This window comes from Trichomycterus rosablanca, chromosome 4 (assembly GCF_030014385.1).
Source record: "Trichomycterus rosablanca isolate fTriRos1 chromosome 4, fTriRos1.hap1, whole genome shotgun sequence".
NCBI classification, from domain to species: Eukaryota; Metazoa; Chordata; class Actinopteri; order Siluriformes; family Trichomycteridae; genus Trichomycterus; species Trichomycterus rosablanca.
In genome coordinates this window covers 28,839,029-28,852,386 of record NC_085991.1, presented here as the reverse complement: position 1 = coordinate 28,852,386, position 13,358 = coordinate 28,839,029, and the positions used below count along the sequence as shown (strand labels likewise).

The 13,358-nt window shown below is 38.4% G+C and overlaps 1 protein-coding gene and 1 non-coding gene across 2 annotated transcripts; both read right to left on the bottom strand.

Moving 5' to 3' along the window:
• Positions 1–1,837: 1,837 nt before the first annotated feature.
• On the bottom strand, positions 1,838–12,814 carry haus6 (HAUS augmin-like complex, subunit 6). Its single transcript, XM_062993160.1, has 16 exons — positions 12,561–12,814; positions 10,031–10,126; positions 9,859–9,937; positions 9,572–9,704; positions 9,351–9,495; positions 8,688–8,750; positions 7,308–7,362; positions 6,947–7,120; positions 6,390–6,583; positions 5,475–5,604; positions 4,616–4,718; positions 4,463–4,532; positions 4,228–4,378; positions 3,859–3,957; positions 2,912–3,041; positions 1,838–2,822 (listed from the first exon to the last, which is right to left on the bottom strand). The coding sequence occupies exons 1-16, from the start codon at positions 12,686–12,688 to the stop codon at positions 2,170–2,172; spliced, it is 2,403 nt and encodes an 800-aa protein (XP_062849230.1). The 5' UTR covers positions 12,689–12,814; the 3' UTR covers positions 1,838–2,169.
• On the bottom strand, positions 3,114–3,244 carry LOC134313006 (small Cajal body-specific RNA 8). Its single transcript, XR_010011913.1, has one exon. It is a non-coding gene; the product is annotated as a small Cajal body-specific RNA 8 (non-coding RNA).
• Positions 12,815–13,358: the final 544 nt, after the last annotated feature.

Here is a 13,358-nt window from a genome sequence, read left to right as displayed (position 1 = left end):
AACATATACACACAGAGAAGTGTAAATTTTGCAGTTTAGCATGAGTGTTTAATGTTTTCTGCCCTTTGTCGTGCTTTTGCAGTGTGTAAACGCATCAGTGTGTAGTCTGAATGAAGAGCGTATTTAATGCTGGTACATAGACACTGACATAAGCAAGTTGTTCCCTTGGGGATATAGTACATCTACTTTAAATTACCCTGATGCAGTTTATTCTAATATATTTAATTACAGTAAATAGTGTCTGACAGTCTTTGTAAGCATTTCTTTTCATACCAAGATCAAATGAAAACCAATACCATATTGTTTAATAACCTTTTAAAATTTGGACCAGTGACGATATCAAATTACAAGTAACTGGAACATGGTGACGAGCAAGATTTGGGTCACCAAGGAAAAGGCCCCTGCCTCAAAATCCATCACCTTAAAACACAAGAGTAGTGCTGCTAATTTAAAAGAAAAAGCAACAACCTCTAAGCACATGGCAATGCAAAACATGCTTCACTGTAAACGGAATCACTCCTGTTTAGGCAGCTTCCAATTTACAGTTTTGATGGCTCTTAGATTAGACTATCAGAACGCTCTTCCTTTTAGTATATGTTAAGTGTGATTTAGTTCTCAGATATACTCTGTAGCACCCTAGTATCAAGTATAGACTACTGGGCAAAAACACAACCAATAAATACATTTAAAATTCGGTTTAACAAATGATTGGTTAGAAAGTCAAAAAATAAGAAAAATGCACTCCTAACACCACTATTTGCTGATGGGAGGGCAAAAGGGCTAAAACAGGAAAAACATCCAATTGTCTTTTAGCCTAGAAAGGCAAATTCATGAAAAATTAATTGTTTTATAATATGGCTGGGTAACCAACAACTGCACTTTTGTCAAGTATAGATGCAACCCTAAAAGATCTCTATTCTATTCCTTTTCCATTATACACTGATCAGCCATACCATTAAAACCACCTCCTGGTTTCTACACACTGTCCATTTTACTTACCATATAGGAGCACTTTGTAGTTCTACAATTACTGACTGTAGTCCATCCGTTTCTCTGCATGCTTTGTTAGCCCCCTTTTACCCTGTTCCTTAATGGTCAGGACCCCCACAGAGCAGGTATTATTTAGGTGGTAGGTCATTCTCAGCACTGCAGTGACACCGACATGGTGGTGGTGTGTTGGTGTGTGTTGTGCTGGTATGAGTGGATCAGACACAGCAGCACTGATGTGTTGAGAATGACCCACCACCAAAATACCTGCTCTGTGGTGATCCTGACCATTGAAGAACAGCATGAAAGGGGGCTAACAAAGTATGTAAAGAAACAGATAGACTACAGTCAGTAATTGTAGAACTACAAAGTGCTTCTATATGGTAAGTGGAGCTGATAAAATGGACAAAGTGTGTAGAAACAAGAAGGTGGTTTTAATGTTATGGCTGATCTCCAATAATCACTGATAATTCCCAAGAGCAACCACCTTGCAAAATTCCGCATAACCCACTCCATCCAAAAGACTACATTTCAGAAACATTTTTAATGGAATATCTTCTAGAATTCTACTTCTAGAGAGTACTGATTGAATCAGATTTGGGACTGGAATACTTGTAGCCGATCTGTGGTTTAGAACATAACCCGACCTGAAGCAGGTTGGGAGTACTGCACAAGTTACTATGAACATGTTGCATTGTAAAGTGACCCAAGATGGAGACAAAACATTGTAAGGTAAAGAAATAACCAACCACTAAATAACACAGACAGGCTTTTTGGGGTGGTATAAGGGCAGAACTAGGACACATGGATTTAAAATAGAGAGTACTGTCATTAGGGGAGTCAAACAATCGACTGGGCAAATTTAATTTATTACAATTGAGAGACTGCTTACACTTTACATAGGTTATTAGCCTAACTCAAGTTGACTGATGAGACATGTACATTAACCCATTCACTACATGGGTCATTTCTGCAATAGACATTTACAAATATAATTAGTATAAGGTTTGACACATTAAGACAAAAATAAGGCAGGTGTTTAAAAGAGGATCACCAACAAGGGGTGTTACTTCATACTTGTCTGTATCCAAGAGTTCTCTCCACCAGCTCTGATTAAGACAAGGGGGGATCTTGTTTCTGTAGCACAGCTTGTGCTACAAATTAATGAAACCAGGCACTAAATTAGAGTTCATCCATGGGTGAAAATGTGACAAGATTGGGTAGAGTGAGATCCCCTCGTAAAGGAGAAGTGAAGCTTTCCAACTGGTCCAAGTCTAAAGAAAACATCTTCTCCTTACAACTGCCCAACCCTGGGCTTGCCAGTAGTGCTGATGGCACGTAGTCAGACTTGGTCTCCTTGATCCTCCCTGTAAAGGAATCATTTAAGTGTCGGCGAGCCATTTCAAGTGCAGTCTCCGTTTCGGATAAATGTGAAACAACTGGAGGGAGGAGAAGCTCCTCAGCCTCCTGCATCTCACGTGAGCCACCACTGCAGTTCATAGAACCATCGCTCTCTTCGTCTGGGAAGGTCTCATGGGCAATGCTGAAATGGATGATGTTGCTGGAGCTCTGGCTGAGAGCGTCCAGCTGTGAAGAGTCCCAGCTAACAGTAGAGTGAAGGGAGTTCCCCTGCTGTGATGGGAGAGAACTATAGGGTAAAGGGTCAGCCTGTGCTATTGCAGAAGCACTTATGGAGAATAACTCTGGGCTGGGGGCTCTTTTTTGAACTTCAGGAACTGGTGCTACAAGGCAAGACAGGCTATCATGACTTTTTCCATGTTTCTCAGACTTGCCTTCTTCCACTGCTTTTCTCCATGATGTTCTGACATCCATAACTGTAAGAAAAAAGATTTAATGGCTTCATGTTAAGATGCTTGCTGATGCACCATTAGCAAACTACATTTATATTACTAAACCAACATACTTAGACTTTCCGGTGTGCGAGGAATCTGCTTCTTGGTTGTAAAAGGGTCTGATAAAGTGTTGAGCAGCTGCTCCAGCTCCATACTACTGCTCCTCCCATCCACTGGGCTCATAGTTACAGCTTCAGCAAACTAAAAGCCAGATATAGACTGAACTTAAACCATTTAAATGTCAATAATACAATGCATGATTAGAAAGCTGAGGATTGTCTGCTCCGTATCTGTCCGTTGCGATTTCCCTCAGTTCGCCCCGGTCATCAGAAAGCAGGTTTTATCTAGGGAAAGCTAGTGATGAGCAGTGCATAGTTCAGAACTGCCCATGTATCAGTTTCCCACTATACATGCAGCTGGGTACGAATTACATTTAAAAAGGGATTTTGTAGTTCATCTTCAAGCTTTTCTTGACGAGTCGGTGTCTGACATTAAATAAAAACCAGAACACCATTGCTAGAGCACCAATTGGACATGGTTTAGTACAACTGTACAGTTTAGTGTGCGCTAAACTGTTTAGGCTACTATTTAAATCACAGAGAATAGCAACTATTGTTAACCTATTATATAAATGTATTCAAGTAAATATACTTAATATGAAAGAATAAAATCTCGTTTCCTGGAGCAAATACAAAACCCATTGAATTTTCTAACCAATAAAAGATTCACTTGATCGGCTTCATTGTATTTTGTGAATATAAAGACATTTAGAACGTGATGCCTGCACCACACCATAAAAGTTGGGACAGAGCTGTGTTCAGCATTGTGCCACCAAGTAAAGCCCTTCAACCTCATTTGCTTGATTGTATACGATCATAACCAATCTACTTTGAGTAAGTGTCTGGTAAAAGCTGTAAATGTAAAAAGAGCAGTTGTAGCCTAGCAGATTAGTAATTGTAAAATCACTGGTTTAAGCCCCACCACTGCCAGGTTGCCACTGTTGGAAAACTACACATACCTGACTTGCTAGATTCTCATACTCCATTTCCAAAATCTGAGCCTTGGGCTTCAGAGCCGATGTCTTGACTTGTGAAGGAAAAGGTCTCCTCCTGCTCGCCTGTGGATTGAGTGTGTAAATCAAAACCATTTTATACTGAAAGCCAAACATCAATTAATAAAACTTAATTACAAAAGCCACTATGCTGGTGGTATTTCAATCCAGTCTTTGTAAAGCAGATGAGCTACTATACAATACATTCCAACAAAGGACAGCTGACAAAGGCCAGCTCAGCAGAAGTATGGGCAGTTCAAGTTCCACACCACACAAAGTATTAAGATAATTCAGTTCAGCCAGAAGATTAAGAGTTAGTTGATAATTTAAACTTACTTGAAAAGGACTGGGTGTGGGTGTAGCTACTGGCACATCAGAAAGGGCAGCAGGACTTTTAGGACGAGCCACAGATGGTGATTCAGGCCTTGGGGAGACGAGGCAACTGGAAAAAAGTAGGTCTTCAGTTTTGTCCTCAGCTGGAATGGAGCTGGTAGGTAAGAAGTAAAGTTTAATTTAAGTAATAATTAACAAAGCCAAAAAACAGGAATTAACTTTTGAAGGAAAAACAAACCTTAAAACAGCATTCGTTTGGAACTCTTCAGTCAAACAAGGTATTTCCTTAGGTGTCTGATCAGTCGATTCTGAAAGCAAGGAAAAAATAAGTTGTTCCACTAAAGATGATGACTCCAAAAAGAGACATTATGATGTTACAGATGTTACTCACCAGGCAGCTTAGCTGGATACTGGAAGAATATACTAGCCTTGAAGTTAGCGTCCGAGGCTGGTTCAAAAGACAGTGGAGCCATTGGAGAAAGAAAGTTCAAAACCTGCAAAGATTAAAAAAAAAAAAAAAAAAAAAAAATGAGTCCGGCTTCCCAGGTATATTAATATTATAAAAGACCAAGAACTAATAAATAATGAAAAACTTAATGCAAACATGCCCACACACTCCTGCCTTGATATTAGCAATTGTGGACAAGTACTTTCTAATGCAACTCAATTACTGACACCCCAATCTACATATGACTGTGACAAATTATTGCACTACAACCATTAATGACAATATCCTGACAATATCCTCATGTGATGAGACAGCCCAAGTCACATACAAGTTCACAAGCCTGCTAGCAAACACAAACTGAACACCTTTTATTGCATAGGTCACAGGTATAGAAGCAATTATTAATTTACCATTTACAATCGACTTAGCACTGAGCCACAGGAAGTACAGTAGAAAATAGCCTAGTCATTTCACTAAAAACAAGCCCACAAAAAAGCTATGCAATCCCAATTTACCATCCAGAAGGAATAGCATCAGGAGGTAGAGTCACATGAAAAATAAAATTAACAACAGATTCCAAGTAAAGGTTTTGAATGAACAGTCCTAATAAATAATAAGACTAGGAACCAAAACTAAATTAAGAACACAAACCAATACGGCATTATTTCAGATCACAAACATTTTAACCACTTATCTGCCAGCCTTAAATTAAACTTCTTTATTTGGATTTTAACACCATGTTTAACAAATGTGTCATTTTATGGCAAAATAGATATTATGTCTCAGGTTAATTCACACTTACTGGATCCTCATTAAGGAAGGTGATCAGTGAAGTTTGCTGCAAACATTCAGCCCATTTTCTTTCCCAGTCCACCTCTAGCTTGTTAATGGAATGCTTAGTCTGTGGTATATCCTCCTTGGCCATTTTACGTCTAGAAAAAAAACACACATTTTAACACCACAAGAAAAATCTTAAAACACAAAACCACAAAAAAAGCTGCTTCTACATACAAAACCATTTGAGTAATTTTAACTGTTTATCCATGGCTTCCAGAAGCTTGAAGTCAATACAGTTTCAAACCGCCTGGTCTTTTTACTTTTTAAACAGACCAACATCCTTTAGAAAGCTTTGCTAATTGGATATTAAGGTGAATCAGGTGTGCCTAATGAAGCAGAGCATGAACCTAAGCAGTATTGTTAAGGAACCAATGACCGTGTAGAAGCAATCTACTAGCACCTGATTCAAATTAACAGCCAATTAATTGCTTAGCAACTGGTTTGGCCAACGAAAGTGATTGTTCTAACACACTGATCCAGCTATGAAGTGAAGTCTCACCTCTACTTCCACACTTAGGACTAATTGTTTATTAGGATTTTAACGTCATGTTTTTACACTTTGGTTACATTCATGACAAGAAACGGTAGTTACTCATTACACAAGATTCATCAGTTCACAAGGTTATATCAAACAGTCATGGACAATTTAGTATCTCCAATTTAACTCACTTGCATGTCTTTAGACTGTGGAAGGAAACCAGAGCACCCAAAATAAACCCACGCAGACACGGGGAGAACATGCAAACTCCACACCTGGGGATCGAACCCAGGACCTTCTTGCTGTGAGGCAAAAGTGCTATCCACTTAGTAGAACTAATTGTTGGAAACATTTATTACAATAAACATTCAACGATAAACGAGTATTCTTTTTAATACAAACCTGATGTTTTTCAGAGTCTCCTTTGAGCGAGTCATGAATAAAGATTGTTCCTGGAGAGTCTGGTGGCTGAGCTGTGAAGTGGGAACTGAAAGCTTGGCTCTCTCGTCGCACAAGAGATTCAATGCCACATTCAAAAGCTCAAGCAGCCGCAAGATGACAGGCTGGCCTCCCTCATACAAACTTCCAGCTGTGGTCTAATACCACCAAAAACAAACAAAAAAGAATATATGAATAATTCATGAACCAAAACCAACTGTGAACATATTGCTTCAAGCACTTTGATTTGGGAGTGTCTATGTTTTAGCCTACTTGTCTGCTGGAAAAAAAAATTCACAACATATAAAATGTTCAATTTTGTCCATTTCAAAATTGGTTTAATGTGATTTCACCAGTGTATTTGATTTATTGGTTTAGTGAATGGATCACATGCAAATAACATCCAAATGGTCATTTTTGAAACAGCCTAACTTTATAATTCTGTTATGCATGTGTATCATCTGTACATTTTTAAATTCCGACCTCAACTGGAACAGTAAATGAAACCTTTTCTGTCTTACCAGGAGTGGTAACCTTTCCATCCTCTCCAGAAGAACCGCAGGAATCTTCACGTTAATGTTCTTTCCATCCAAAGCGTACTGGTCAACCCTGCCATCAATCACGCTGGCCAATACACACTGCTCTTCTTTTAAACCAGCTAATGAACTGTCGATTTCAGCCCACAAGCTCCGAACCTAAAGTGAAACGTGGCCTTGATTTAGGATGAGATTAACTGCTGCAAAGTTAAATTAAAGTCTATGACTTATAGTTTTGTGTGAGTCTGCATAAGTAATGCTGTGTTAACTCACTAACCTGTAAACATACTTCATTTACATGGATGTACAATTGAAACGATACTCGTTTTACAAAAATTCTACAAACCTTTTGAATCTTTTCCAGCAGGTCTTTTTCCAGGTTAAGGCTGTTTTCATATTTTCTACAGGAAATAATTGAAATAAAACAGTAAAATAAAACTGCTGACACTTTCTAGACCCTAAACTAGAAAAGAGACAAATTTAAGGAAAAAAAACAACAACATAAAGTGTGACGGTTATGTACTGAGCTACCAAAACAACTTCAATGCACCCTGGAATAGACTCCACAAGGCTGAAAGTACAAAACAAATGTTCTTTTAAAAATATTTTATTAATTAGTGTGTTAATGACAGTAATGACAGCTGGGCAGCTCATTTATCAGATATCCAGTCAAAATAACTCTGGATTTATTTGCAGTGACCATTCTAAAAGAACTATACTGTATATGAAATTGGATTAGCTGCTCTAAACTGCCCCTACAAGTTCATATTTCTTTGAGTGGGCAAGCGTAAAGATTTGAGCAAGTTTGACAAGGGCCAGAGCATCTCCAAAACTGCAGCTCTTGTGGGGTGTTCCCAGTCTGCAGTGGTCAGTATCTATCAAAAGTGGTCCAAGGAAGGAACAGTGGTAAACCGGCGACAGGGTCGTTGATGCACGTGGGGAGTGAAGGCTGGTCCGTGCGGTTCGATCAAACAGACGAGCTACTGTAGCTCAAATTGCTGAAGAAGTTAATGCTGGTTCTGACAGAAAGGTGTCAGAATACACAGTGCATCACAGTTTGTTGTGTATGGGGCAGCAAAAGGGGGACCAACACATTAGGAAGGTGGTCATAATGTTATGCCTCATCGGTGTACATTGGTGCACTGTGTAGGGTGTATTCCTATTTTTTTAGGCAGGCTCTGGTGCTGATGGTAATGATGGATGGATAAATATACCAGTGTATGGTGGGCATGTTTGGCCACATTTTCCCTAACGTAAGTGCAGATGCTGGGTGAGGGATGTACACTGTAAACCTTTTTACATGAAGGTTGTGGTGTTTTGCCAGAAGGGCACCAGCTCGAAGTGCATTACACTCCCACTTAGCTGCAATAATTAGCCAGTTCACATACTGTAATGTAATGGGAAGAAACTGGAAAATCAGTACAAAACCCTGAGTAAGTAAATAATCAAACAATGCGAACATGAAGTTGAACTACAGAATCATAACGTAGGCACATTCTATTTATGGCACTTAGAAGACACTTTTACAGAAGCTACCAGTTGTGATCAAATTTCATGCGGGGGTTGAGAGCCTTGCTCAGGAACCCATAGGTGAAACTAGAATAGCATAATGTAAATATAATGTGTGTGTGTGTGTGAGTGAGTATATATTATTGACAACAACTAAAATGACCTTCATTCAACATTCCCTTTTATTAAACAGACAACTGAAAGTGTCAGGACTTACTTAATCAAATCATCATACTTGACATCTTCTGCCTTATGATCCTTCAAAGACTTCTCCAAACGTCTGAAAATGGAAAAAGCATTTTGATTAGTCTTTAATTAATCTAACCCATCCAAAATTAAAGAAACAAATTGTAGAAATTATAGAAACAATACCTTTACATCTACCCCTTTCTCCCATTTTCCCCCAATTTAGCGTAGTCAATTTGTCTTCCGCTGCTGGGGGATCCCCGATTGCAGTCGAGGTGGGTATATTGCTGCTCACGCCTCCTCCAACTTGCACGCAGCCCTTATCGAAGCCCTTTTCACCTATGCACTCTGCACAGACACCTTCCTATCTGCTAATCAGGGTCCTTACACAGTGTTTGAAGACCCCACCCACATAGTCCGGTCATCCCGCCCTAGCAGAAACGTGTCTGCTGCAGGCACTGCCAATTATGCCCACTAGATGGCACCCGGCGGACCAGTGGCAATGCAGTTTCAAACCGAGGAGTTTAGAATCTCTGAGCTGGTGTGCTAGCGGAATATCCCGCTGCGTCACAACAGATCAGATTTTTTACTAATATTATCGAAATACAAAAAAAGGTGAACAGAGGTGTTGCTGTGAGTCCTATAGTTCTCTAGTCGAGGTCTCTGTGGCCATTTATGTATGTGTGTTACTAACCTAGCTCTCTTCTGATAGTCCTGAATAAGACAGTCTTGCCCCACAGTCACTCTCTGAAAGTGTCTCTTCACCATTAGAAAGCGCTTCATTTCCAGCTCCTGAGAACTTGCAGGCACAGCCGCAGCCTCTGGAACCCATGCGTCATCTACATGTAGACATCCAACACCCAATGTAAACAGATGCATCACCATATCATGCAAAAGAAAACCTCAATTCCATACCTGTGGTAAACGTCCTCATTGTTTTTAACATGACATGTTTGGCTAAGTGAAGCATCAGATTGACAAATCTTGGTCCAGAAGGAGAGAGTAAATGTGATGCAACCACCTTAGGAAAACTACTTCCTTCTTCATTCTAAAAAAACAAAGGAAAAAAAGTTAGAATACAGCTTAACCTGTAAAAATTTTAGCCTTATTTTATGATTCCACTGATAAATTCCAGCCTTAATTATTAAACACTAAGTACAATCGACATAAATAATTCACAGTGGTTCGGCTGAACAGCATACCGCTATTTCCTGAAGCCATCCAAATGCACCCTTGCGAAATTCAGCATCTGCTTTGCGATCCAAAACTGGCCAGCAATGTCTAGATGAAGAAAGCAAATAATAAAGTACGATGACAGAAAAAGAAGTCAACAGCCTACTTGCAGATGTCTTGTATATTTAAACAGAAACCCACCTAAAAACATCTTGCACACGTGAAGGGTTCAACTTCTTGAACAAGAAATGGATGACTAGGTAAAAGGCCTCCTTGTTTGGCTTATCAAACATATTCCTGGTGAATATAAAACAAACAGATTAGGACAAAACCATTAAATGTAAAACTCAAGGGTTTAAAACCAAGTAATTTCTTTTAAATGTATTACACTTTATCATTGATCTGATATGGCCCTAAAGTGCAGTATTGGGGGCAGGGGTTGATGCACTAAATGGCAAAAGTATATGGACAACTGACCATGTACAAAGGTCTTTATGGACCTTGCTTTGTACAGCAATGCACAAATAATGTCTTCACTAAACTGTTGGTGCAAAGTTGTAAAGATGAATTGTTTCAATATATTTGATTTAACACCTAAATGTAATAATTAGAAGGAATGTTCACATACTTTCGGCCATATAGTACATATTGTTATGATACTAATACACAGTATTTTAGCAGTGAACTGACATAACACATACCACGCAATTAAAGGACACTTGCTGTTCTAGATCTTGTTGATCATAACAGACACATGCAAACCTCAGTAGACTTAAGGTTTACATTGTGCGATTTCAGTCGTCTTGGAAGATCATTATTTGTCACACTGTATGAGATTTTTTTTAACATATCTATATAATAATATATTGCAATATTGTGTACTGAGTGTGGGATTTTATAATAACATTCTTTACTGACAGTCCTGCAAACACACTGTTCTGTCAATCACAGCAGCAGATTGCCAAAACAGTGGGAACAATACACACTAGATTAAACAGGATTTAAAATAAAGAGAAAGAAGGTTTGGAGCCATTCATGGCTGGCTAAAAGAGGAAAACATGTAGTGTCAATTCTTTAAAGATGAGCATGTGGTCAAAAGAACATTTTCCAATCCATTACCTGCCAGCCATTGTAAAAAAAAGAAAAAAGATCAAGCTTAACAATGTATTTTTTTTAATGAAATAACAGAATCAAACTGGTATGTTAATTCTTATGTTCTGTTTCGAGTCCCTGTGACCCCAAAACCTCTTTAAAAGCTCACAAAAGAACCTTAGCAATTTTTTATCAGCTTGATACTTCACTACTTTTTTATAATTTTATGGAAACTAAAAGTAATCCATGTTTTTATATTAATATTGTGTTCCAAACACCCTCTAATTTATACACTTCTGTTTGCTTCTCAGAGACACCAGCTAGAGTACATGATTCAAGGTTTTTATATAGTTTTAGTTTTGTTTTGAGGGTACAGCTCACTTTGAGGGACAGTGGTAGCCTAGTGGGTAGAGCTTTGGGCTATCAACCGGAAGATTGGTGGTTCAAATCCAGGCTCTGCTATGCAGCCACTGTTGAGTCCTTGAGCAAGACCCTTAAACCTGTCCGCTCCAGGGGCGCCGTACAATGGCTGACCCTGCGCTCTGACCCCAGCTTCCAAAAAACAAGCTGGGATATGCGGAGTTTCATTGTACTGTACAACTGTATATGTATATATGACAAATAAAGTAAATCTATCTTATAAAATCTCCCACCTCTCTCTCTGGTAAATTTGGAACACTGTGTACAGGGTTAAACTATCAAACTATAATATTACTGTATTTGCTTAATCCAGCACTAAATGGGCCATCGGTCTCACGACCAAAAGAAAATGTACAACAATGAACGATTTGGGTTTAATAGTGATAGAAATAGTGCCCTTTGTTATTGTGCGAGACCTGTGGCATGCCAGTTAACATCAGATGTGTTTACAAACCATAACACGCATCGGAGGAAAATATCAACTTCATCCAAGCAGGTTAATTCAGTATCGAACCTCAAGCTGACATTTATTTATTTATTTATTTTAAACGATGCACATAATATCCAGAGTTTTTATACACATACATGTGATGTACACTCAGTTAACACTTAAACTTGTTTAACTTAACTTTAACTTATTTAAATGTTATTTATTTATTTAACTTGTTTAAACTTGTTGCCCGAAGTTTTGACTGATTTTTTTATTTTTTTCTGTGCAATACCTCTTTTAGTGCAATATATTTTGTAAAATAATATATATATTTTTTCTTTAGTGAAATAATTACATATGCTGCTGTTTTTGCCCATGTCTTGTCTTTTGCCTATGCCCTGTTATGTCTAATTGTGTTGAATAATGTCTGTCTTCTCTTATGTAATTTGTACTGTGACCATGCAATTTCCTTCGGGATCAATAGTTTAATATTGTCTTAACTTATTTCTTTCTTCGATTCATTATGAAAGCTTAAACTTTGTGTAAACTTGACATTGAGTCATTTCCCTCATACAAACCATACACAACGAACAAAAATATTAATAAGAGCAAGAACGAAAGTATCGACATTTTCTATCGACTTTATTTTACACCAAATACACAAATCACATTAAGCAGAAGCACATCAAATGATGCCAGACTGAGTAAGACAACACAGAAGCGTACAGAATAATGTTATTGACAGTAGATCACGTAGTATTATCATTAACTATAACATCATGTACTTACATGCCCAGATTGAGGTGCTTGATGTTTGTTTTGTTTCCGATGCTAGCAGCCACATCCTGATGGAACTCCAGACTCTGTAGATACCACCATAAATACTTGCCGCTGCTATCCTGAGGATTACACATCATTTTTCCTCACAAACAGCTGCACTGTGACACAGCCGCTCCAACCATACACAACTAACAACCAACCCGGCTAACGGTGCTAACTAGCTAACAAACGAAATAGAGCTAGCTAACTTTAATACGCGCTACTTTAACCACATAACTGAACAGCAACAGTGACCGCACAAATACTCGCTATCATATATGAAATATATTTAATTACTAATTAACATTTAGAAGTAAAGAAATAATTAAAACGGCTCCATTTTAAACTAACCAACTTCATTCACCACCCACTAACTACAAACCGCCAAATTGTTTGAGACAATCGTAAGACACCGGAACTGAATCCTGACTACATCCGGTAAATTATAGTTGCGAACTAAAACCATATTTAAAGATCTACGCATCATATACTTGCCAAACGTTCTGTGTAGATTATTTGGAGATTAGCAAAAGTAAAGCGCAATTTTGTTTTCCACACACAGCGTCAGTGATTGTTTGTTTGTTTGTTTTAGAATTTTAACGTCATGTTTTACACTTTGGTTACATTCATGACAGAACAGGTTACTCATTACACAAGATTATATCGAACACAGTCATGGACAATTTAGTGTCTCCAATTCACCTCACTTGCATGTCTTTGGACTGTGGGAGGAAACCGACGCAGACACGGGGAGAACATGCAAACTCC

What these genes read in the sequence shown, in the direction of transcription:
- haus6 (XM_062993160.1), bottom strand. Translation starts at nt 12,688, where the DNA reads ATGATGTGTAATCCTCAGGATAGCAGCGGCAAGTATTTATGGTGGTAT. An exon ending in TGCTGGAAAAGATTCAAAAG is followed by an intron (nt 7,121 to 7,307) that starts GTTTGTAGAATT and finishes GTTTCACTTTAG; the next exon opens with GTTCGGAGCTTGTGGGCTGA. An exon ending in CAAACGAATGCTGTTTTAAG is followed by an intron (nt 4,379 to 4,462) that starts GTTTGTTTTTCC and finishes CTTACCTACCAG; the next exon opens with CTCCATTCCAGCTGAGGACA.